Genomic DNA, 24,308 nt, shown 5'->3' with positions numbered 1-24,308 from the left:
GAAGGTCCAAAAAACAAATACTTCCTTGAATCCAAACAACGCCTTAATTCTGGAATGTTGACACCTTTTCATGTTTGGGCCTGTTAAAATCTCCCTAGGCCTGGCCTAGCAGGGTACCAAAAAGAAGATACTCGCTCGGGGTTGAAGGTTGATCTCTTCCTCCCTGTTTTTTTCCTTTTCGGCAGAGCGCTAGTGAGGCCATTACACGACCATTTGTAGTGCGAGGGGGATTAGATAACGAAAGCAATTGTCGAGATTGAATCGAGTTGAATTTTTATCATGTCTAAGCTTACAAGATACCTGTATGTGTTTGCAGAGTCATGCAGTGTTTTCCGGCACAAAATACTTGCATATATAGTCTTGTCATATGCCAGCTTTGACCACGACGAGTTCGAGCCCATCCCCAAACTGGGAACCTCAAGTAACTCACAAGCTTTGATTGATCCAAGCTCTCGAGTCAACAAGCGAAGCTACGATCGGTGTGTCACTCGACGGCCGACACCAATCCTATGAATAGTACTCCCTCCGATCAAATCAAATATGTACGTATATACGTTTCAGTGCGCTTCACATGGAGGGAATCAACTTTTTTTTTCTTGAACAAACAGGGAGGGAAATCAACTAAATTTTGCTGTCTACACGGAACGATCTCACACATCTTATTTAGCGCGCGCCTGTACACTCGGTTGCCCCAAATACAAGTCAGGGGCGCACACCGAAAGGAGAAACCTGACTAGTATAGCAGTTCAGTGGAGTACTACTGTACCAGCTACAAGCCTACTAGGGGAGCTACCTAGCTGAATTCCTTTCTTTACACAGAGAGCAGCAGCAGTTCGGTTCGCAATTCGCCGCAAAATACGTACACAAATCGGCCGGCGAAAAGCACACGATCCAAACAACAAGAAGAGGCAGTCAGCGATGAGCAGTTAGTAGCCGCTGTCCACGGGGAACGCGTACGGCAGGTCGCCGCCGCCGCCGCCAGCGTCCACCTGCCCGTCGCCGAACCCGTCGCCGCCGGTGTAGAACCCGGTGAAGTCGACGCTGTGCTCCGGCGCGAAGGTCTCCTCGCTGACGCCGTAGAACCCGTCGCGCCTCACGCCGACCCCCGATCCGATGCCGATGCCGACGCCGTCGGCTGCAGGCGATGACGACATCTTACCGCCGTGCTGGTGGTCCCTTTCGAGAAGCAGCCGCGGCCTCTTGACCTCGGCGCCCTCGGCCGGGCCGCCGCCGCCGTGGAAGGCGACCTCGCTGCGGTCGCTGCCGCCGCTGGAGCTGTTGCTGTTGCTGCTGCTGGTGTTGGCGACGAGGCGGCGCAGCACCTGGGGGTCGCCGACGACCTTGAGGAGGAAGGCGAGCATCTGCTTGGGCCGGCGCTCCGTCTCCTGGACGCGGCGCCACATGGCGGCCACGCGGTCCTCGATGGCCTTCTGCTCCTGCTTCAGCCGCATCACCTCCATGGCCACCATCGTCGTGCTGTCGTCGTCGTGGTCGTCCGCGCCGCTGGCGCCGGCGCAGCCACCGTCGTCCTTGCGCTTGCCGCTGCTGCTGCTGCGGCGGACGATCTGGCGGAGGAGGTGCGTCTGCCCCCGCAGGAACGACACGTGGGCGAACTCCCATTTGTCAGGATCGACCTTCCTGAAACCCTGGTACAAATACATGATCATAGATCAGTTACAGAAGAGAAGAAACAAGAGCCTCAAATCACTTGCGGCAATTTACGCTGAAGTCGAACTCGAACTCTTCAGAAAATTCGACGGTGCTGACAAAATTAAATTGACAATTTACACTCAGTCTGACAAATTCGTCACTACCACCACGGACTCGATGCACTCAATTGGGCAGGAGGACGAACACAACCCAGACCTTCAAGACGCAGCAAGAATTTCAAAACTGGCCGAGAGGCGGATCGACATGTATACGTACATAGGTGTTGAGCTGGCGGACGAAGCTGGAGAAGTTGGAGTGCTTGAAGTGGGTGGGGAGCAGCGTCTGGGAGAAGACGAAGGGGTCGATCACCACGAAGCTGTTGCTGCCGCTCCCCCACGCGATCACCCCGTTGGTCGCCGGGTCCTCCACCATCCCGTACGTCTTGGCCACGAACGGCGCCACCCCCGCCGCCTCCCCACCGCCGCCGCCGCCGGTCATCATCACTCGCCCCCTCTCAAAAAAGCGCTAGACCACAGCTGCGTGTGCGTGCGTGGCGTACTCGTGTGTCGCTGATTCTGGCAACCGGGTGAAAGGGAAAGGGGGAAGAAGGAGGAGTTGCGGGCGTGGAGTGGGAGCCCGGGATAGGTACCGGGGAGAGAGGGGGCGTGTCGAGATATATACGGATGGATGGATGGATCTCCTGGCTCGGCAGCGTCGGGGAGATGGGGATGCAAGGGCAAAGGGAGGCGACGGGGGACAGGTGCCAAGTAAGGATGGACGCGTGTTGAAGCGCGGGAGCCCTGCGTGGCGAGCTGTCCAGCCATACGATTTTCTAGCTTGGCTCGACGCTGAGTCGACGTAAAGCGGAGAGGAAAAAGCGCGCGGTTCGCTTTGGACGCTTTCGGATATTACGACTCCTGGTGTAGAATATTTTTGCCCTTTCCCCTCGCCTGTCTGTCGTTTGGGTGGAGAGAAATCGGAGGTGGCCTCTGCCGGTTGATTTTGCTCGTGGACTGGGGGATCGACTAGTACGAGAGACGAGTGTCCGATGCCGGGTTGGGAAAACTGTGGCGGGAGCGGGCGGGGATTGGTCATGGTAATTTCTTTCTGTTCTTCTTGTTGTTGTGTTGTCTCGGGGACGGTGCGGGCCCAGGGAGGGCGAACCTCGGCGTGACACCTAGCACGCGGCACAGGTACGTGGCTCTTTCTTGTTGAGCGGGCGATGATTCGCAGACTAAATTATACTCCACGAAGCTCGATCTCGTTTACTTACCGTGTAAAGTCTCAGATTTTTATCAGATCGATGGTTCTCCGATTTCTATTTTATTTTTTTAATATATGTGCTTAGCAAGTTAGCATACACTGTCGACGGTGAGCTTTTTTCGCAACGAATATTTTGTTTAGATTTTTCTCTTTTTTTGCAGAAGTCTCAGACGTTTATGTGACTTGAGAATTCGGGGTACACTTTCCTCCCAGCAACACTTGGTTCCATCCAGCTGCTCGGCACCGAACACAACGGCCTCGGTGCTAATTCGCCGTTCGGGGCGCTCTGGCGCAGCGCGCGAGACACCGCCTTTCCCCCATGTGTGCGTCCCCAAATGGTTCCACGAGCACCCGCGACGCGGCACTTGGCCATCTGCCCAGTGCGCGCACGCGGCCCAGCCGCGGCAGGCAAGGGCGTGCTAGTACTGTACAATACGTCGGCGGTCCGTACAAGTGGCCGCTGGGAGAGCAAAAGGTCCCCATCCGCACGGGAGGGGCTTTTACCCGGGCGCGCCACGCTTGCCTGGGCGTCTGCGCCCGTGGCGCCGCGCATGCAGGCCGCGTCTTGCCCGGTTGCCCCTGCACGTTTCTCTCACGTTTGTTTATGCAACGCCAAGGGACCCGTCCCTGTCGTACCGGGGCAGCTGGACGTTATTGGCGAAGCTAATCTTATCCTGTGTGCAGTGTAGTACTTAATTCTGGTCCTGTTTACTAGGCCAGTGTCCCCTCCGGGGACAGGATGGCGCGTGGTGAGTCACACGACTGGCTCGCTCACCCTTTTCGATTAAATAAACAAGTTCATCTTAGCACTGGACGGTTGTCAAAAACTCAAAAGAACGGTGCATTGGATGCCCATATGATTCATAAACATTGGCTCGGACGTCGTACATGATGTTTAAATTCTAGCGGAGTACGTACGTGCCACGAGCGGAGGAGGTTGAGGATCACCGATGTATGAAAGCCACGAGCGGAGTATACTGAGCGCATAAACAAAGTGCAATGAGTTTTCCAAAGGCCTTAGACCTTAAGGCATTGGTCAATAGCGCCATGCGAATTTTTGTGCACACCTATCTACTCTTGACTATGTACGAAACTGCGATGGCCATTCGCAGTTTTCCATGTAGAGCTGGGTGGAATTTGCACGTGCACCAAATAGGATCATGACATCCACGACGTGGCTATCTGATCTGAACCCTGCACCGCGCACCGCACCGCTCCGCTTGCTGGCTGTCGTCAGTCGTCGTTGATAGTGTTAAGAATAATTAACAGATATCCTCTTATTCTAAATTCTTGAATCAAATTTACTCAAATATGGATCTATCTATTCTTAAAAAGCGTCTACATACATGTAATATTTTAACAACAATTTAGGATCAGAGTAAGAATCACTCCTTAACCGTGGCATCCCACGATTCCTCCAAAACTGTCGGAAGTTGCTATTCGGGAGTCTTGTCTCCAAGGAACTGCCATATTTGAGTCTCGATATATTTGTGCAATCAATCATCGGTAAAGATTACGGTTCCATTCTTGTCTTGTTTACAATCTACTTACAACACGTCATCAGCACGCTCTCAAAGCCCTTGGAGAAAACACAGAGAGGAAAAGGCAAAAAAGTTTAGAATCATGTCTGGGTTGCTCTTCCTGTTTCTCACCTCCTTGGTAACGACGGCCGCCCTCGTTGTTTTGCCCGTCTACGTCACCGCCGCCTTCATCGCCACCAGTACAGTACAGTACAGTGCATGCAATGAGTTTTCCAAAAGCCTGCCCTTAAGGCATTGGTCAACGGCGCCATGCGAACTCTTGTGTATTCCTACGTACAAAATTGATTTTCTTTTTTCTTTTTCTTTTTGAAGAGTAGAAAAATTGATTGGGATGGCCATTTGTAGTTTCCCGTGTAGAGTTCGGTGGAATTTGCACGTGCACCGGATAGGATCATCCAGGACGTGCAGTGGCGGAGCTAGGATTTCCAAAATGGGTATCCAAGGTTGAGTTTTTTCTTGTTACACACTGCATAAACACGATATAATACTACAAAGGATCAATTAATAACTTATGGATCATCCCTATTTTCTATTTTTAATCACAATTGGGGAAAACACAAGATCTTACATGCGCCGACGATCATATCAGTACTGCAGAGATCAGAGTAGAGAACATGCTGGACGTGCTGCAGTTTTGTTTGTGTGTTCTTCAAGCGAGCAGGTGACAATCCGATGCATCAATGCTTACCTGCCTCGTTGGTTAACGAGCAGCCAAGGAGAATTCACAAAGGCCCAAGTGACCTAGTGCCGAAGTAATCATGAGGCATGGCTTTGAAACTGAGGACGTGAGAGGCTAGGAATAGATCAGAATTTCTTCTTTTCTTATGTGGTACACATATATGGACATATATACTGTTTTTTGTTTGGAAAAACACATGGGTATGCCTTGCATACCCAGGCGTTACTCTAGCTCCGCCCCTGAGGACGTGGCTATCTAAATCTAACGGAAATTATATAGCGCGTGCATCCGCGAACTGGCGCTGGCGCGTTGCTGTTGTGCTAACGGCTTTCGCAATTTCTGATGTTAGCGTGTGTGCTGATGGCTTGCATTGCAAGTGGCAGCTTAGCTTCCTCCCCATGCACGTCTAATTAGTGGGGGTTGCTTGCTGCCGTACTGATGCATGCATCATTATGCCTTACACTAACTATCAGCTCGTGCTGCAGGCTGGTTACGCACGCCCACGAGGACGGAAAAGCGATCTGCCTGCGACCAGCAGCGGTTAGGGTTTGCAAGCCCTCCGCCGGCTTCAGTCAATCCCGCCTCCGATGGCCTTCAATTCCTGGCCTCGGAGGTGCGGCAGATCCGAGCGGCTCGTCGGCGGAAGAATTTTCAGGTTCTAGTTTTTGGTTTTTCGAGAGTGTTCTTCAAGACAGCGAGACAGGTGATATCTTGTAGTCAGAATAATGTCTTCCCTGCACTGTCCTCGCTCTGGTGGTGTGTCTAGCGCCGGCGGAGGTCATGTGTAGCTACGTGTCCGGCAAATCCTTTGGGATCCGGCAGGTGAAAAATCGGTATGGTCGACTAAAGGGAGGGGGGGAGGGGTTGAATAGGCGACAAACAAATTTTACTTTTTAACTTTCTTTTCTTGAAAGATACAAACACTTAATCCTAGGGTTCACTAAATTCTCTAAAAGAAATGCAACCCTAGTATGAAGTGCAATAGCCGAAGCAAAGTATAGACAATGAAGTAAAACAAGTAAGTAAAAGGGGCAAGTATGATACCACACGGGAAGACGAAGATTTTGCCGGAGTCCCACCTATTGGGATCGGCGTACATCTCCGTTTGGAGAAGTGCTCTACCACAAAGGAAGAGACGCCACGAAGGCTCACTCTATTCTCCAACTCACCACATCACAAAGGTGAGATGAGCTCTTACAACACTACAAAAGCGAGGTGAGTTCCACTAATGGCTTCCTTGAAGGCGAACGTCAAACCTTTACAAACATGAGGAAGGGCACGAATCCACAACTAAATTGGAGACTCCTTCCCAAATCCTCAGACACCTCCTCACAAGATTGGAGTGCTTAAAGAGACACCTTCCGGCTAGTGATCCCAAAATCCCAAGAGTAACAAAACCCACCAAGAAAAACGAGGGGAACCAACTTTTGATTTGGTGGAACCCTAGATCGAGCTCTTCTCGACCCTTCCTCAAAGTATTGGCTTGGGGGATGCACTAGGGAGAGAGATCTCGAGATTTGAAGCTCTTGGTGTTCTTGGGTGAGAGAATGGGGATGAACTGGGTGTACTCGGGCAAGGAAACCCGTTGGGGACGAAGCCCCTTTTATACCCCATAGAAATCCAGCCGTTTGGACACATTTCAGTAACACCGGTGCCAGGGCGGTAGTAGACCGGAAGTTCTAGGGGGTAGAACTTCTGCCCTGCTACCGGTCTCCTACCGCTATACGCAGTAGGATTCCCGTAGCGTTTCAGTACTAGACCTGTACCAGGGCAGAACTTCCGCCCACCGGACCTCCGGCGGTAGTACCGGCTACCTCTAAAAAAGTCTGACAGGCTTAGCAGGATAACAACAACTCTCAACTCAAAACTGGGTTTAGGCTTTATGTGGGTGCAATTTAGTAGATTTGTGTACGTGAAGTTGATTCACACCAAGCATTCCCAAATGGACTCCCTCTTTATAGTACGGATTTTCCTATGACTCAATAAAGTAAAAAGGCATAAATCCTTATACTCTTCTTTCCTTTTTGAGGGCGATGAATCGTGTCACAACACTAGTTATAAAATCTGAAAACACTTGGCGCACGATTAGTCCACAAGTTATGTTATCATTAATACCAAAACACTTAAGGATCGAAATGCCCTTTCAACAGGTTTTCTGGGTTTTCGGGAAACCCCTTGGGTTTTAGTTGGCTTTCGTGTTTATTCATGTGGTTTCAGTGCAGGCTTTTCCGATCGATGGTTCTCATCTTTGACGATGTATACTGCTTCGGTTCACTGGTCTTTTGGGGCCTTAGCACAACAAATATCACACCGTCTACTAACACAAGCTCTCTTTTGGCAAGCTCCCGGCAACCGTGATGGAAGGGCAAGAACGGTGGCCTGCCGGCTCGTTCTAGTGCTTGTTGGCGTTGCTAGGTGGTCCAAAGACCACATGGCAACTTGCTACTACGTGGTAGCAACTTATTACTACCACCGTGGCAACTTTATATATTATTGGATGGCAACTATAATATACAAATCATCACAGTTTCTTGTATGAATTTATCATGTGGTAATTTGTTACTAACAAGTGGCATCTTGATATATTATTGGGAGGTAATTTTGAAGGCAGAAAAATGTTGTCAAACATACAAAATTGTGACCTTTTTTGCCGGAATATAATGCACAAGTTACCATCTTATTTTAGAATAACTTACCACATGGTAATTTGTTACTAACAGGGGGGCGACTTGGTATATTATTAGATGGTAACTATTAAGACAAAAAAAATCGTCGAAAGATATAAAGATAAGATTTAGTTTCGAAGATCTCATCGAGACAAAACTAACCGTGAAGACGGATCGTAAATCAGGTTCACGGTGTAAAAGTTAGAACATTTTAACCTCATATCGATAAGCTAGCTAATCATCGCAACATGCATGCAAACTAAGCAGCCCTGGCCACTTACTATCGTACGCGCTGTATGCCCCAGGCGCGAACGTCGTGCGCTAGTCCTTCCCTAAATCTAAACCCTTCACTGCACCGCACCGCTTGCTCGCTGGCGTCAGCTGGCGTTGATAGATAGGACCCCATCCGCTTGCATAGTGGCATGCGCGCGCAGACCCCTTGACCGTCACGTGGCGGGCGGCCGATGGCTCACGTGCGTCGCGTCTCCCTTCGCCAAAGCTCGATCGAACCCCGCCGAGCGAGACTACTTGCTGGCTTGGGCCTTGGGGGCTGCCCCCCGGCTTCCCGTCTCGTGTCCGGTACTCCCTACTTTTCAGTTTGCAAGGTTTGTTTGAAAACCTCAAATTTTAATTCCAGTATGTAAGCCTGTTTGTCTTGCGAACAAGCAAACTTTGTTATATTTTTTTCGACTCAAATTCTCGCATGGTTAACTCTGGCAGCCTTAGATCATCGTTTATCTCTAGTTGTCCCACATTCGTAGCTAGGTAGGCTCATGGAAAACATCTACGGTGATCAAATATGGTAGCATGATATACCGGTTCGTTGTAATTTGCTTTTGAGGGTGTCTAAACGTCAATGGAAAAGGAAATACGTTTCGGTCGACCTTTGTGCCTGCCTATCGTAGTCCCTTCCAAAAAACAACCCAAGTTTCGTCAGCATCATCAATATAAAACGATGCATGGCTTACACATCCATAGCCGATTGGGCATGCCCTTTTATTTTTATACGTCGACATGACAATACTCCTGCTGTCAAACAAAGCGGCAAGTGCAATTTTGAACTATCAACTTTCCATTTGTTTAGTCATGTCACTTCATCTGGACATATTCTTAACCTCTTTTGGTAACCAAAGAAACGATTTAATGTGTGGCCAGGGGACGAACAGCGGAACAGGTTGTTCTAAATACGGGCTGCTAGGGCCAAGAGAAGTTAAAGAAGCCGCTCGGTGCCAAGAGAATCTTAAGATATGGTGATGAAATCGGGGGGGTTCGGGGTGGCTCGGTGCCCCTCCCCGGTTGGTTCCTCGGAATTATATACTCCGCCTGTCTTTCCTGATTTAGCTTTCTGGCGTGCCGATTGAGAGCGACCCTGTGCTGTGACCCCCTGCCTTGGCAACATATTACGTCGAGTCATCGTCGAAACCAGGGTACGTGGCGACCAACTGCGCCTGGTACGGTGGTCCAAGTTATCCCAGGCGTAGCATCAACGTTGTCGTTTGTATATTGGTATTTCGTAGATCTCGTTGTAGGTTTTTCTTGGTCCTGGAATCAGGGAAAGAACGATGCTATCGTTGTTCCGTATGACGTTTTGAGATATGGGCGTGGTCCATGGCAGACAACTTTAACCATGAATTGACGCGTGACATTGTCACAAAACTAAATATATTCGGTACGTCATGTATGAAATTAGTAGTACTACTACCGTATCAAATATTTATAACGAACACAAAATACAAGGAGACAGAAATTTATTGTCAGAAAAGTTGTCTAGAAAATAGTCATGTACTCTATACCTCTTTTTCTTCGAGCAAAGTAATTTTAGGATGTTACTCCTAATTTTTTTTTGAGCAATTTTAGGATGTTACTTAATGTGCTAAGAACGAGGATCACGGGAGAGGAGATTGATTGTGGAGCTCGGCTCCAGCGAAATGTTTCAAACAATTTACGACGTATGGCCTATGGGGATGAGAGTATTCCCACCGGCCCATGATGGTTTGGGCCGAAGGTAAGCGGCGCAACGGCGGTGGAAAGCCAATTCAGAAACATGGAAAAAATAACTAATATTGGCTTCGTCGTTTGCCGCGCGCAGCAACATGGAAAAATGGGCAAATATTGGCTTCGCCCGGGTTCGAACCGGAGACCTTCAGTGTGTTAGACTGACGTGATAACCAACTACACCACGAAACCATTGTTCTTAAATATACGAAAGAAAAGATTTTGTATTTATACATACGGAGACCTTCAGTACCTCGAAATTTTATATGCCGCTCACTTCATGGAGAGAGAGAGAATATCCTTGGACTGAGCCACTGAGGGTGCGTTCTTTTCTCATGAAGTGGCTTCTTAGGAAGTTAGGTGACGACAGATTTTCAGAGAAGCTGGGTGTAGAAGCCGAAAAGAACGCACGCTCAGTTCCCCACTCAAACGGTGCTCTGTCCAGTCTCAGTCTCCTGCGACTCCGCGAGACCTCGCGGCTCGCCATGCTCTGGAACTGCCGTGCTCCTCGCGGCCTTGCTAACGATGCTCTGGTCTCCTTGTTTTGGCTTAACCCCTCCCCAGTAGTCACATGGCTCGCTTGAGCAGAAACACGCATGACCCTTTGCAGTGGCGGATCTAGGTTTTCAAGTCAGGATGGTCCAATGTATAAAATTTTATCCCAATATAAATTATAACCAGCAATTTTTCTTCTCAAATATACTAGTAGTATTTAATTGGGCAAGAGAAAAACAAGGCATTGGAACAATTTTGCGAAATTTCAATTCGATCAATGAGCAAACCTTAGTTCGATTCAAGGAAAGGCCAAAAAAATGTGACGGCTCCGTGTAAGCTGCTGCCCCATCGCGTGCTCGCGGTGACACAACGTATGTTTGCCGTCATCTGACAGGCAGCGACGATCGATGGCGAGAAATACGATGCGATGTTAGCTGCTCGTGCTCGTATGCTAGGCTGCTACACGGCCCGATCCGTTGCGGTGATGCGTACATACATAACAGAAAGAAAACGATAACTAGCCGGGGAGATGGGCTATTTGCTCGAGCTGATTTTTCTTTTTTGGTGGGTTTAAGATACACTACTAACTAGTGTATATATGTATATGGGCTCTATTTCCAGGGCCACCCTTTGGATCCGCCGGTGACCCTTTGGATCAGCATGGAAAAATATCAAATATATCCTGTGAAATCAGGGTTGGATTTGAATGGTAGTCCAGTTTCCCTTATAAAGTACTGGGGTACGAAAGAACTCTTCTTCAATCTTCCTTCAGGATGTCAATGGATAGTCAAAATGTGGATATCCATGGATATCCAGCCCATGGATCACGGGTATGGATCGGATTTTCAATACATGAATATCCATTCACGGATACCCATCAACTCATGGAGCGGGTACGGATATCACATTCGATCCATGGATACCCGGTATTTAATGAAATAAATAAATTACTGACATTGATATTGAAAGTTTCTATTCCAGTTCTTTTATGCCATGTGAAAGATAACTTGTGTCTTATCTTTGCATTAGGTGTTATTGATATTGATCTTCTTCAAACTGTTCTTGAGGAAGATGAAGAAGAAATGGTAATGTTCTCATTGCAGCATTGCTCATTTCTATGTTTTGTGTTATTAGTTTTAGGTATTTAATTTATGTTTTCCCAATTCCCATTGTAGGAAGCCTAGCAACTAAATCAATCTTTTATATTCACCTATCAACCGTTGTGTTGTAATAAGACCTATTTTCTTATGCAATTGTGTGAGACTTTGTGTGAGCTATGTAGTGCTATTGTGAGACATTTGTGAGGCTTATATTGAACTCATGTTATACTGCTCTTTGCTGCTGTTGTATAGTGCTGTTTGCTGCTGTTATACTGCTGTATATGCTTTTGCTGCTGTTTATGATGTACATTGCATGGATATGGATAATCCATGGATACCTGATGAATATGGATGTGAATATTGTTTTGGATTCACGGATATTTTCGTGGATGGATAGCTGGTTTGACGATGGATATGGATATGGATATGGATGTGGTCGACCCGTCCAGACACGTCCCGTTGCCACCCTGAATCTTCCTTTTACTTCTCGACACAAAGAGTGTCCAGACTCCAAAATGCAGTGTTTTTCTCAACATAGAAGTGTAGATTGCGGCAAAGTCAAGTCTGTATTATATTTAATTTGATCAATTGAATTCGAATTAACAGGTGAGCAAGTTACAAGAACAGCCGCGCGCGCTTTAGAAAAAAAGCACACTTGGAATTCGAAAGCAAAAAAGCACCCAAACATTGCTTGACGGGCACTTCACCCCGTGCTTGCATGCAAGCGTTCAGGAATCAGGAGTTCAGGACGCCTGACGCTGCCCGTCGCCCGCAGAAGCACCACCCGGCACGGTAGCGTAGACATCAAGCTCGAGCACCATGTGATCCCTGGACTCCATCTTAGCCGTCCGCCACAGGACGTGTCCCGTGGCCTTCCGGAACGCGCCGGTCCCGCCGGCCACCGCGAGCTCCCTGACGCCCTCGGAGACGTCGTCCCGGCCCACCACGGCGACGGTGCTCCCGTTGTACGGGCCGTCGCGGGCCAGCGCCACGGTCATGGACACCATCAGCACGGGCTCCCTGAGGCCCGCCAGCATGTAGGAGCCCTGCGCCCGGCCCACGGCCCGCGACGCCGCGCTGGGCCCCTCCGTCAGCAGGTCGTCGATCACCGTCGTGTCGCCGAAGTGGGCCCCCGGCATCAGCGGGTGCGACGGGCCGGGCCCCTTCACCAGCTGCACCGCCGTCTGCCCCGGCCCGCCCGTGATGTCGTGCATGTAGAAGTGCAGGTGGATCGGCCGGCTCCCTCGTCCAGCCGACGCGGCCGGTACGGCTGCCGAGGAGAGGGCCACCAGCAGGGAGACGAGGAACAGGGCGCGAGGGATAGTGGCCATTGGACGAACTGGTAGGAGGAAGGATATGCTAGGAGCTGTGTATTTATACTCAACCATGGACTGTTGTCAGTACGTAGTACTGGTAGTAATTCATACTCCGTATATGGTTAGCGTACAAGACATGTATGACCAGGGCAGACTGTGAAAGTGCGAATCTCTTATCTTTTAGGTTGCTGCTACGCCACTCAAAGCCATACTGCCAAAGCTCTCTGGACTTTTGGCTCTCGCGCGGGCTTGCCTTCGCAGAGTCGTTCGATCTCGACGCATGTGGACTTTGCAAGTTTTTTTTTCTTTCTCTTCTAGTTCTAGAGCAAACAATCTAGCTTTATTGATATCACCAATCAACATATACATCCTGCCCAAAGCACGGTCAAACCAAATTAAACCACAAGCAGAAGTAAAATCGTAATATTACCATGCCACTAAATATACACTCGTCTCTTTCCTACAGCGGAATTAAAAGAGTTTTAAGTTGAAATCATGCGTTTTTCAGCAATAATTCCTATGTTTTTCCGTATCTTGGAGATGAACTCGTTAAATCGATTTAAGAAAAAAAGTAAGGTGCATTTCAGGTTTCTTTTCTTGCCCCGTCCTGTGAAATTAATCTGCAAGCATTTTTCTTGAATCCACGTACTTAACCTCAATTTTGTATCGATGTCGTCAGTTATCTTTGCAGTATGGTGGACACTGGAAGCAAAGTAATCCTCCGTCCGCATTGAGATAGATCAAAGCTAGGTTCAAATGCTTTTTCTAATGTCAAAATGCCACTTACAGAACAGTATAAATGATGCCTTCAAAACTTTAGGCCCTGTATGAGTTCAAGTTTTAAGTGTTTTATGACTAGTGCTGGTGCACGGCATTGGCACTTCAGCATCGCCTGCACCGTTGCACCAGGATACTATTCCAAGAAACTGAAGCCGCCACCTTCGAAAAAGAAGAGGAAAACACCGACACTGAAAGTTGTTGAGATTACACGAGACGAGTCATGTGCAAGTCAGTTCTATCACATTTCTCCACACGAGGTTGCCACCATCACTGGCCAATCTGGAACATGGGTGTTGCCTGGCCTTCCAAGTCTCGAGCTTTAGTCTTTATGCCATCATCATGATGCAGCTGGAGTGGACACAAACAGAAAGTGATATCTAGTTCTGGAAGCAGTTAGAGTCATACAATAAGGGGAGGAATGAGAAGGAAAAACTGATTGCTTCCATCTACTTGGATTAAAATAAGGCTGCAACTTCCTGAGTTTATTGAAACCTCCTGACAAAACATAAGATGTCTAGCAAAAGAGAAACATAAAAGGGAGATTTAAACTGTCAACTTTTTGTCCAAATGCTTCAGTCCCAGGAGGAAAAGCCATTCACATAAAAGTCAGCAGATCAAAGAGTATACAAGATGCTGGAGAGTCGTTTCTCGACACAACGGACATGGTTCACGCAAACTGAATAATTGAACTCATAAAGTAGGCCTCTACAACAAACTGGGCCAACAGATTGCCAAATATATAATCGAAACACTGCTGTGAATCTATAGTTGGGATACGCTGTGAAGTATCGTGGAAAAACATTCTAATGAATAACTGTGATGAATTTCTACAAGCTTACATTGCTTGCTGTATTTTCTATATTACCTTTCGGGCTTCAATTTGCTGGGACCTTCCTGTTAGGCTCAAAAACATACTTAACCAAAGAGTCTTTGATCGATAGCAGTTCAGGGAACTCTTTCTTCAGCTTTGTCGCGTCCATCTCATTGTTGCTCCGAGGTGCAACAATGACCTTAGCCTGTTCTTCTAGCGTGAAGTTTGTCCACTTGTAGCTGGGATCAAGGTACTTCTTGTACATCTCCAAAATCTCATTGTGGCTAACTACACCAGGATTGGTGAAGTTCCAGATGCCCCGCAAGTTCCTTTTTGCCATCTCAACTGAAATTGGCAAAAGCTCATCCAATACAGTCATGCTGTTTGGAATATTCACCACCTTGTTGTACCGACTAATCTTTGTGATGAAGTTTCTGGGATTGTTGAGGTCAGAGGATATTGGCATCCGGACTCGCAGGGTGCAGACATTATCATACTCCTTCAACAGTTCCTCAACCTGCATAGTCCAGGGAGGAAATAATCAGAAGTTACTCCCACCGTTCGCAATTTAAATTTACAAACGTAATATCACCACAGAACAATGCAAGATCTACAACAAAGTGAAATCATTGCAAATGGAATAAGCAATTACCATTGCCTTGGTCTTTGAGTAGAATGAACCAGTAAAATTTGGTTTATCCTCTTCTTTAAAGCCGATGCCTGACCCTTCAGGATGATTTGCATCATACTCAAATATGCACCCAGTAGCATAGTTCATCACCAATAACCCATGTTCCCTACACACATCAGCCAGGGTCAAGGTGCCTGCAACATTGGTACGTATGGTGTCCGGCTTGTGAGACTCGCACCAATCAACATTGGGCCTGCCAGTAACACCAGCAGCATTGAAGACATGTGTTGGCTTGACAGTTTGGATATCCAGGATGAGCGAAGAGCGCTCTTCCAAGCGACCTTTTCCATATTCATGTGGAATTCCTTGCTTCTCACATATTTTTCCAAGAAGTCCACCAATCCATCCTGTCCGACCATATATCAAGAACTTGAGAGAATGAGTTTGGGAAGAACCATTTGATGTTGTAGTCTTCATCTTCGTCTGGTTGTTAGTAAACAGATTTAGCATTCCTTTAATTTCCTCAGAGCCCTCACACCCAGGCATCATCAATGTCCTTGGGTGAGGCAGCAATGCACCAGAAACATCACCCCAATAGTCAGAATTAGCTACGTACCATTCCATCGTCTTCCTTAGGCCCTCCTCCCATCTAGTGCGCTCAGACCACCCAAGACTCTTGAGCTTCGCATCATCCAAGAAGTACCTCTGATCATTAAAAGGTCTATTATCCACATACTGGATGACTTTGTCAGCTTCCAGATTAAAAAGCTTGCAGACATCCTTTGCCACATCAGTAACCGTCCTCTCTCTCTTCGTTCCAATATTGTAAACATGTCCAACCTCTCCACGATGAAGAATGACCTCAAAAGCTTCAGCTACGTCCTCACAATACAGATAGCTCCGAACATTGGATCCATCACCATGAATTGGGAGGGGCTTTCCTCTCATAGCCAAAAGAATGAACTTCGGGATAAGCTTCTCAGGAAACTGATTAGGACCATACACATTATTTCCCCGAGTAGTGATAACCGGCAGACCATAGGATCTCCCATAAGCCATAACAAGCATTTCTGCTCCAGCTTTGGTGGCTGAATAGGGATTTGTGGGGAGCAGCTGTGACGCCTCATGGTTGCCAACCACAGCATCCTCATCAGTCTCCCCATAGACCTCATCAGTGCTGACATGGATGAACCTCCTGATCTGACCAGTGACCTTGCAAGCCTCTAGAAGAACATGAGTACCGTAAATGTTGTTCTTGGTGAATTCAAAGGAGTTTCCAAATGAATTATCGACATGTGTCTGGGCTGCAAAGTGCATTATAGTATCAATGTTCTCTGTGACCAGTAGGAAGTTGACAAGATCAGCGCTGGCAATATCGCCCTTGACAAACTTGAAGTTTGGTGAAGAGCTGGCAGGGAGCAGATTCTTCAGATTGGAGCAGTAATCAAGCTTGTCAAGGACAACAATCTTGTAATCAGGGTAGTTCCGAACAATCCGGTTTGTGACATGGGATGCAATGAACCCAGCAGCTCCCGTAATGAGAATGCTCTTAGGTGTGTAGGGTGTCGCCATATCCTCTGAACTAAGCAAGAATTAAGCAAGAAACAAATCAGGATATAGCCCGTATGGAATGAAATGATTTATCTAGAACATAAATGTATGGAAAGTTTTGAACAGTAGGAACAAAATGCCATCACAAACTGAACCAAGCCCTCTCAAAAAAAGGAAAAAAGAATGTGGACATGGAAAATCAGTCTCAGGTCACAACATAAATGGGTAGCTGCATCTATTTCACACAAGCAGAAGTGCATGATCTAAATACAATCCTGAAATTAGAACTGTGGGATTGTAAACAAAATGTGGAGAAATGCAATCATGTAAAACAAGCATACTTCACATTCCGTATGCAACACGAGATGATATGGCGCTTATATTTGTAAAGAGCTCAATATAAAATTTATGAGTACACGACAAAGTTTCTGTTTTATTTCCCACCAGGTTAAAACAACAAAAGTAGGACTGGAATTTGATTCAGATTTAAAACCATGTCATCTGCGTACAAACACTAATATAATAAAACGCTCGTATGTTCAAGAGAATAAAACGCATATCAGAAATCTAAGATAATTTAAATATTCATACTTTCCTACCAAACAACACAGAACAGCAATATCTCGTATTCACTGTAACAATGTTTGTACCAACAAATCACATACTCCTAATACAAATAGCGATATAAGAAATAGAACGTGCACCCAAATCCTAGTCATCTACCTGAATTGTTTAGAACGAGATCTGAACCTAATGTGCAAGTGCATAATATTGTTATTAGCGATCCACGTGCCAACTGCCCCCAAAGCACGCCCAAGAAATCCAAAATCTCGTCAAACACACTGGCCCACTATCCATAAATCTCACAAAGAGCCAAGAACTTTGGGATCTTGACCGATCTACAAACGAGAGTTGCAAGAGCTTTGGGATCTTGACCGATCTACAAACGAGAGTTGCAAAACAAAGGAAGCAGAGCACGGGCGGAGGACCCAGTAGGGCAAGGTAGGTTGGCCGCCCTACCTTGATTTTTGCCTCAGTTACGAATTGGGGAAGATTAAGAAACGGGGAGCTAAAGGGCGGAATCCGTTCGTGGGGTGATGGGAGGAGAAACGATCGGGAGCGAGAGAATCGAAGGGGGATCAACCTGCGGTGGAGGCGCTCGCACCAGGAGGAAGACGAGCTAGGGGGCTCGGACGCTCGGCAGCGGGATGGGTGGCGGCGCTCGCGCGAGGAGGAAGAAGATCCACGGAGCGAGGGGGCTGGGTCGCTCGGCTACGAGATGGGGCAGAGGTATGTATAGCTGGGCCAACTACAAAGAGTAGACGAGAAGAGATCAAGAGAAGACCGAGGGACTATTTACGTGTTAGATGATTTGGGTCAAATCATTGGCTATTCGATTAATTTTAAGACAAACTACTAAATCTTTGTTAGATGTACATTTGTTTGGTCTTTAGAATTTGTATTTGCGTTTCTGTATAAAATAAATTTGCAATTTTTTTACTAATTTTACTTTGAATCATTAGAGGCAGTGATAGCGATGACTTGCAAACGGTCAGTCTGTTGGGCTGCTGCTACGGCGGCGGCAGGCCGCCGCTCGATGGGAGAGAGAAGTTTTGAGAGGAGAGCACAAGGGAGAGATGACGTGGTACGTCCGCGCGCTACGTCGTAGAGGGTCGGTTGATGAGGCAGGGGAGAGCAGAGCAGATATGGGGATTTTCCCGTTCGGTCGATGACAAGCACGGCGAAAAAGGTGTTTGGGGTGGTGGAGAAGACGCTCACGCCTGACTGCTTTTATTGTTCAGGTGGAGGTGTATATTCAAAGTAAAATGTAACTTTTTTCACATTATGGATAATGATCTTCCATTCTTAAACAACAAATAATTAACAAACTTATAAGGAGCGAATGTTCATTTTTTAGAGCGTTCCTATGATCGCGCCACGTGTCAGTGGCAACTTTTCGGTATGGATTGGCAACATTTAAAGTATGGGCGGCATGATATTAAAAGCAAAATGTATTTTTCAAATTTTGGCTAAAGATGTTTCCCTTTTTAAACAATATGAAATAAAAAAATTTGGTGCCTATGGCGTCGGTCGGGCGGGGATTTAAATTGGACGCCGCTCATCCCGTCAGATCTGCTTAAGCAAAGAATCCTGAGTATCCGATCATCATAATGAATTAAATCCATAATTCTTTTTCATGCATAATCAATATCGTTCAACAATTTCCCATCGTGCACTAAAAAACAAATCTCGAGAAATATTTGTATTTTGGAGACTGTCAATATTCATGATTGGAGCAAAAAATTCAGCGCCCCAAGAAAAACACGTGAAATAATGGTATAACTGAAATTCTTGTGAGTTTAGTTCCAGAGTATGACTGTACTGAGTCCTGCACAAAAAAGACAATTTTTTCTAATTTTATAAACATATGTTTTGTAGCATGACTATACAAATTGTTCTAATTTTATAAACATATGTTTTGTTACAAATTTGGGATCCAATGGCCAGAAATCACCCAAAAATCAGGCTAATACAACCTAATATGAACTAACGCCATTCCCATCTGGTGGTGGACACACGGTGCTACCGCTACGCACCAACAAACATTAGTTTTTTTTCCTTAGAGCATCTCCACCAGCATGAGAACAAGTGGAGGAGAAAAACAGGTCTTTGGGAGTAAGAAAATCTAGTTTTTTCTCCTTCACAGCTTTCCTCTCCACCGGCACGAGAAAAACTGGCTCCCTATAATTTCCTAACTCATCAATTGCAAGACCAATTTGATCAAATTTCATACAAAATGCAAAGTGTAGACTACACATTGGCCAAAATTGCATCAATTCCATACAACATTGCAATACCATACATAATGCACAGTGTAGACTACAAATTGGCCAAAAAATACCGTCGGGTTGGGCATGGCGGCACAGCCATGGTGCCGGGAAGGCAGCGGGAGGAGCCCAACCGTCGGGTTGCTCCGGGGCGGCGGAGCAGCTGCCGGCTTGCCTGCCCCCTTCTTCCTACGGGAGGAGCGACGCCTATCTGAAGGGAGCGGCGTCTGTCAGGTGAGGTCGAAGGAGGGAGTCGACTGTGGGGCAACTGCCGGGAGGGGGGACGAGCCGGGGGCAGCCGCCGGGGGGATGGGGCGGCGGATCGGGGGAGATAGCCCCTGTGGCAGGCGACGAAGCGTCCTGCGGTGGGCGACCAAGCCCGGGCTCCGCGACCAGGTTGACGCGGGCAGGGCAGGTCGAGGTGAGGGCGGTGGAGGGGCGGGGAACCTCCGGGTTGGGACGGGGAGGGAGTCGGGGCCGACGGTGACCATATGGTGGCTGCGCGGGCGAGGATTTTGCGGCGCCGGGAGGTAGTTGGCGGCAGTTGGGAGTGAACACGGAGGAATATTTTTTGTTCTCCTCTAAGTGTTGCCTCCCTGTTTGGAGGGAGGAGGAGAGATGTTTTTTCTTCTTCCCAAAAAATTTACTCATTGTAAAGTGCTTTAGGGGGAACTAGTGGAGTTGTTTGGAGAAGAAAAATCAATTATTCAAACGCTAGTTTCGCACCGACAATCTTGTTCAATAACACGGACAATCCAACGCGTCTCCATTAAAAAAGGAGGGAATCGAGGGCCCATTTCGTTTGCGTCTTCTTGGATTGGATGGATGCCCTTATAAATTTGTAACGCACGCAAGGAATTTGGTCCTAATAAATAAGTGGCCCACTAATCAGCAAGGTAATCAGTTGGTCCTGGGTGTTGAATTGTTGATGGAACCAGTCAATTACTTGGACCATGGAGTAGCTCGTGCTCATGTGGCTCTAGTTTTGTTGATCAAACCGGTCAGTGTTGCATTAAGTGGACCGGGCCTACAGTCGCTAAACACCAGATGTGATCGATGCATAGCGACCAGCAATGGAGGAAGCCCGTGCAAATCATGTTTACCTTGTCGGTCGGCAGCAGGCAGTGATCTAGTCACAGCCAGATCGGAGCGGACCATAGCAACGTTCAAAATCTTTGTCATTATCAAAGTACTAACTTCGTTTCTTAATCAAACTTCATAAAATTTGACCAAATTTATAGAAAAGGAGGGAATAGTGGTTTTGGCTTGTAACCCTTATTTGGATCTTCATCTTTGTAGTAACCATTTTCTCTGTCTCCTACCGTCAGGCACGCAGGGTTAGCTGAATAAAAGCCTGAAACTAACTAATATAACGCTGCTGAATGCTCATGCTTTCAAAGTGTCAATTCCACGAGATCTAACGCCCAACCACACGCTGCAGCTGCACGTCCTCCGGCCTCCTCCTCATGACTCCCACCACGTGTATTTCCACCCGAAACTGCGTGCCTCCACGGCTCCACCACACCACCACGGATACTTTGCTCTGCTGGTAAGGCAGTATCTAGCTGACATTTCTTTCGTTCTTTCTTTCTTTCTCTCTAACCTCATGATTTTTATGTCAGAAAAGTAGGGACATATTTTCTTTCTTTCTCTCTAACCTCATGATTTTTATGTCATAAAAGTAGGGACATATGATCTCAACGTTGATTATTTGTAGAAACAGGAATGTAGAACAACTGATTATTCCAGATCTTGTACTGACAATTCTCTCGTGAGACAGCACCTGGATTTTGCGCTGATTGACAGAGAAAATTGGTGGTCAACCGAACATTGCTGACATGCGTTCAAGCCTAAGGCAAGAAAAAGCAGAGTCCACAAGGCAGTCTCCACGCCAACACAGTGCTCCATAACTGCACCAAATTCTTCATCCGGAACCACAGAAGATGCATCTTCGAACAAATGTTCCAAATACCTATACCTGAAGTCCTCAAACAGAGTTTCTTAAATACAAATTAACTGACAGCCGAAGGGCATGAAATTGTCAAATAAATACATGCATGTCCACTTCCCAACTTCAACCAGAGTCTTGATTCACAGAAAAGATATAGTCCATTGATACTGTTCCATTCGAAAACAAAAGCACAAAATGCAACTGGTATGGCAATTTATCCACGACATCTAACAATCAAAGTACCTCGAAACTGATGACTCGTCATCCACTTCATCTAGCACATCAAAGCACCTCGAAACCGACGATTCTTTGGTTGCCTTCATTCTTCTTTCGGGCCAGCCTGTCCCCTTACAAAGTCCAGGTAAATTTGCTTCTTTTTTTTCAGAATGCTTGCACAATTTTGTTTTTTTTCTTCTTCCTGTTTGTGATTTGGTCCCAGATATGTGCAATTACCTGTTTCTTCCTAAATCTGCCCACATCTTCTGTGCAATATCATCCCTTAAAGTATTGCCCATGTCACACTGATTGTTAAATGACGCAATACCGTTGCCATATGCATTATCCCCACTAGGTAAAGAGACAATCTTACGGGTTGAAATTGGAATTGTTTGATCACTTGACCATTCTACGTCACCTCCTTGCCTCTGAATTATATTGTGCAACACCACTGCTGCTGCTGGAATTTTCAGTTGAGTTTCTACTCTGTAAAAGGTTGCAACATTTAATATTGGAAATCTCATCTTCAGTAGACCTACAGCATGCTTAATGTGGTTATACAGGTGTGCGTGGCGAAGATTGAACAACTCCTTGAAGTTTCTTGGTTGGCAATTTCTCTGCTCCTGTTCTTCACTATGGTAAGCGACTCCGCTATAAGGAGCAAGAAAAGAAGGTGTGTTTGGATAACCCCCATCTACCAAATAATATTTGCCTCTTGGAACTTGGAATCCAGATTCAATAGCAGAATACAAGACCGCTGCATCAGATGCAGACCCTTCCTGACCACAGAATACATGGACAAAATTTAAATCTAAATCACAAGCAAGCATCACGTTTTGAGTAAGGGACTCTTCTCTATTTCGATATGGAGCTGCTTCCCTATCTGATATTGTCATTGGGACATGAATTCCATCAATTACCCCTATACAGTTCTGCAAGAGAAAAATTATCCTGTTATTAATGGAGATGTAACAGAAAAGCGTATAATTGAAAAAAATATACAACCATAAATTATAGTTACCTCAAAGTAAGGCCAATAATGTGAATCAGATGATATTTTCCAATGCGGTTCAGCAGAACAATACTTCACAAATTCAGTTTTCAATGATAAGATTGTATCAAAGCATGCTTTGATATGTCTATGTACAGTCTCTCGGCTGCGCTCAAATCTTTCACTCAATTTCTCAAAATTGGCATTTCGTGAGAGCATGTACACAAACATGCCAATTTGCTCTTCTACAGAAACACCTCGTGTATTCCGCAAAAGAGATTTTGATCTAACATAATCTGCAAATTCACGGAGAATATGAGGCTCAATTCGAAGTTTTTCATAGCCTTGACCTCGGTCATCTTCAAGAACTTCACATATCCATTCTACACCACCAAGCTTTGATGTACTTTGTGTTTCACAACGAGTGGAAGCTAGATATAAAGCTGGGAAAACAAATAGCATCATCTCATCATCTTCTTCTTCCTCAGATTCGCTGAGATCTTCAGGGTCCATTTTCCCAAAATATTCTAGTATTCAGAAAAAAGTATTTTCTAAAACGAAGAATTGGCAAGCAAAGACATTTGTATAATCAAAATTGGTGCTCAAAAACAATAATCAAGAGATACCAAGAAAAAGAGCATAAACATTTGTATTGCGACAAGGAATTGTCCACAGCAACTTAGTTTACTTTATTTCATATCATTGAATAAAAGTAATTGCTACTCCCTCTGTGCCTAAATATAAGATGCTCTAGCTTTGTCCTAATTCTTGAAGTTTGACGAAGTTTATAGAAAAATCTACCAGCATCTAGAACTCTAAATTAATTTAGCGAAGTGTGTCATGATATATCTCTCCATACTATACTTATTGGATATTATAGATATTAGAATATTTTACTATAAACTTGGCCAAACTTTTTTGACTTAGGACAAAACTGAAACAACTTATATTTAGGAACAGAGGGAGTATAAGATAAGGAATTGGCAACTCATATTTTAACCACAGATATGACACAGTTGAAGCAGCTGTTCATATTTATTTATTTTAAAATCAAGAGGCATTAAGTACTAGCAACAAGTAATCCACCGTGTAAACATGTAATCAATCTAAGAGAAAACAGAACGATCCCTATAAGTTAGTGCAGATGCATTAAGTACTAGCAACAGTGCAGATGCAGATACAGTTGCCACAATCCATCCTATATGTTAGTGCAGATGCATTAAGAAGTAGCAACAGTAATCGACATGTGACATTTGATGCAGCATCAGTAAAAATCAATCTAACAGAAAACACAACGATTGCTCGTGTAATTAACGAATGATGCTGGTAAATCACTCATCGGTAACAAGCGAAAACTGTCATCGTCGTCGCCGGTAACATTAGCTAGTGGCTGTGAAATGGTTGCCCTAGCTGGTTACATGTTTTTTTAGGGTCAGCTTAGCTAGCTAGCTAGATGTTAATCACCATGTAAAACGAATGATCAGCATCAAGCATTAGTACCAGACTAACAGCAACCTAAAGCACAAGAAGCACGCTCTATCAGAGCCAAGGGCCAAGGGTTCGTGAAGGCATCGGGCGGTACCTGAGGATGCGGACCGAAACGATGTGTTTCAGAAGGGAGCGGTGGACGATGGAGCCGAGGCCGCCCAACTCGTCGTCGGCAAGGAGGGAGGGCGACGGAGTCGAGACGGACGAAGGAGCGGAGCTCTTCTCACCGGCGAGGAGTGACGGGGAATGGGGAGAAAACAAACAGGCGACCGGCCGGCGGCCGCCGTCGGTGAGGAAACCCCTTGTCGAACCAGGCCGGGCTGTGATAACAGGCCACCTTTTGACATGGGCCGTAT

The 24,308-nt window shown here is 46.3% G+C and overlaps 4 protein-coding genes and 1 non-coding gene across 7 annotated transcripts; all 5 read right to left on the bottom strand.

The window, feature by feature from the left end:
• Nucleotides 1-572: 572 nt before the first annotated feature.
• Nucleotides 573-2,338, bottom strand: LOC100826451 (heat stress transcription factor C-2a). Its single transcript, XM_003571097.4, has 2 exons — nucleotides 1,927-2,338; nucleotides 573-1,646 (listed from the first exon to the last, which is right to left on the bottom strand). The coding sequence occupies exons 1-2, from the start codon at nucleotides 2,149-2,151 to the stop codon at nucleotides 927-929; spliced, it is 945 nt and encodes a 314-aa protein (XP_003571145.1). The 5' UTR covers nucleotides 2,152-2,338; the 3' UTR covers nucleotides 573-926.
• Nucleotides 2,339-9,912: 7,574 nt separating this feature from the next.
• On the bottom strand, nucleotides 9,913-9,986 carry TRNAV-AAC. The gene has a single exon. It is a non-coding gene; the product is annotated as a tRNA-Val (tRNA).
• A 1,950-nt stretch (nucleotides 9,987-11,936) lies between these two features.
• On the bottom strand, nucleotides 11,937-12,760 carry LOC104583484 (dirigent protein 1). Its single transcript, XM_010235779.3, has one exon. It carries the CDS (start codon nucleotides 12,718-12,720, stop codon nucleotides 12,133-12,135), a length of 588 nt encoding a protein of 195 aa, XP_010234081.3. The 5' UTR covers nucleotides 12,721-12,760; the 3' UTR covers nucleotides 11,937-12,132.
• Nucleotides 12,761-14,034: 1,274 nt separating this feature from the next.
• Nucleotides 14,035-17,797, bottom strand: LOC100829812 (trifunctional UDP-glucose 4,6-dehydratase/UDP-4-keto-6-deoxy-D-glucose 3,5-epimerase/UDP-4-keto-L-rhamnose-reductase RHM1). Of its 2 annotated transcripts, none has more exons than XM_003571780.4 (3): nucleotides 17,623-17,797; nucleotides 14,949-16,509; nucleotides 14,035-14,813 (listed from the first exon to the last, which is right to left on the bottom strand). In XM_003571780.4, the coding sequence occupies exons 2-3, from the start codon at nucleotides 16,497-16,499 to the stop codon at nucleotides 14,361-14,363; spliced, it is 2,004 nt and encodes a 667-aa protein (XP_003571828.1). In that variant the 5' UTR covers nucleotides 16,500-16,509; nucleotides 17,623-17,797; the 3' UTR covers nucleotides 14,035-14,360. The 2 variants fall into 2 exon arrangements, with proteins under 2 accessions (XP_003571828.1, XP_010234080.1); XM_010235778.3 differs by having other exon boundaries at nucleotides 14,949-16,504; nucleotides 17,623-17,796.
• Nucleotides 17,798-21,217: 3,420 nt separating this feature from the next.
• LOC100827388 (putative nuclease HARBI1) lies at nucleotides 21,218-24,227 on the bottom strand. 2 transcript variants are annotated; one of them, XM_014900230.2, is made up of 3 exons: nucleotides 24,047-24,227; nucleotides 22,495-23,015; nucleotides 21,218-22,405 (listed from the first exon to the last, which is right to left on the bottom strand). In XM_014900230.2, exons 2-3 carry the CDS (start codon nucleotides 22,975-22,977, stop codon nucleotides 21,707-21,709), a joined length of 1,182 nt encoding a protein of 393 aa, XP_014755716.1. In that variant the 5' UTR covers nucleotides 22,978-23,015; nucleotides 24,047-24,227; the 3' UTR covers nucleotides 21,218-21,706. The 2 variants fall into 2 exon arrangements, with proteins under 2 accessions (XP_014755716.1, XP_003571822.1); XM_003571774.4 differs by having other exon boundaries at nucleotides 22,495-22,991; nucleotides 24,047-24,226.
• Between the last annotated feature and the right edge of the window lie 81 nt (nucleotides 24,228-24,308).

This window comes from Brachypodium distachyon, chromosome 3, assembly GCF_000005505.3.
Source record: "Brachypodium distachyon strain Bd21 chromosome 3, Brachypodium_distachyon_v3.0, whole genome shotgun sequence".
Lineage (NCBI taxonomy): Eukaryota > Viridiplantae > Streptophyta > Magnoliopsida > Poales > Poaceae > Brachypodium > Brachypodium distachyon.
This window is presented reverse-complemented; position numbering and strand designations above follow the sequence as displayed.

What these genes read in the sequence shown, in the direction of transcription:
- LOC100826451 (XM_003571097.4), bottom strand. Translation starts at nt 2,151, where the DNA reads ATGATGACCGGCGGCGGCGGCGGTGGGGAGGCGGCGGGGGTGGCGCCG. An exon ending in TCCGCCAGCTCAACACCTAT is followed by an intron (nt 1,647 to 1,926) that starts GTACGTATACAT and finishes TATTTGTACCAG; the next exon opens with GGTTTCAGGAAGGTCGATCC.
- LOC104583484 (XM_010235779.3), bottom strand. Translation starts at nt 12,720, where the DNA reads ATGGCCACTATCCCTCGCGCCCTGTTCCTCGTCTCCCTGCTGGTGGCC.
- LOC100829812 (XM_003571780.4), bottom strand. Translation starts at nt 16,499, where the DNA reads ATGGCGACACCCTACACACCTAAGAGCATTCTCATTACGGGAGCTGCT. An exon ending in ACTCAAAGACCAAGGCAATG is followed by an intron (nt 14,814 to 14,948) that starts GTAATTGCTTAT and finishes TGGACTATGCAG; the next exon opens with GTTGAGGAACTGTTGAAGGA.
- LOC100827388 (XM_014900230.2), bottom strand. Translation starts at nt 22,977, where the DNA reads ATGGACCCTGAAGATCTCAGCGAATCTGAGGAAGAAGAAGATGATGAG. An exon ending in ATTATTGGCCTTACTTTGAG is followed by an intron (nt 22,406 to 22,494) that starts GTAACTATAATT and finishes TTTCTCTTGCAG; the next exon opens with AACTGTATAGGGGTAATTGA.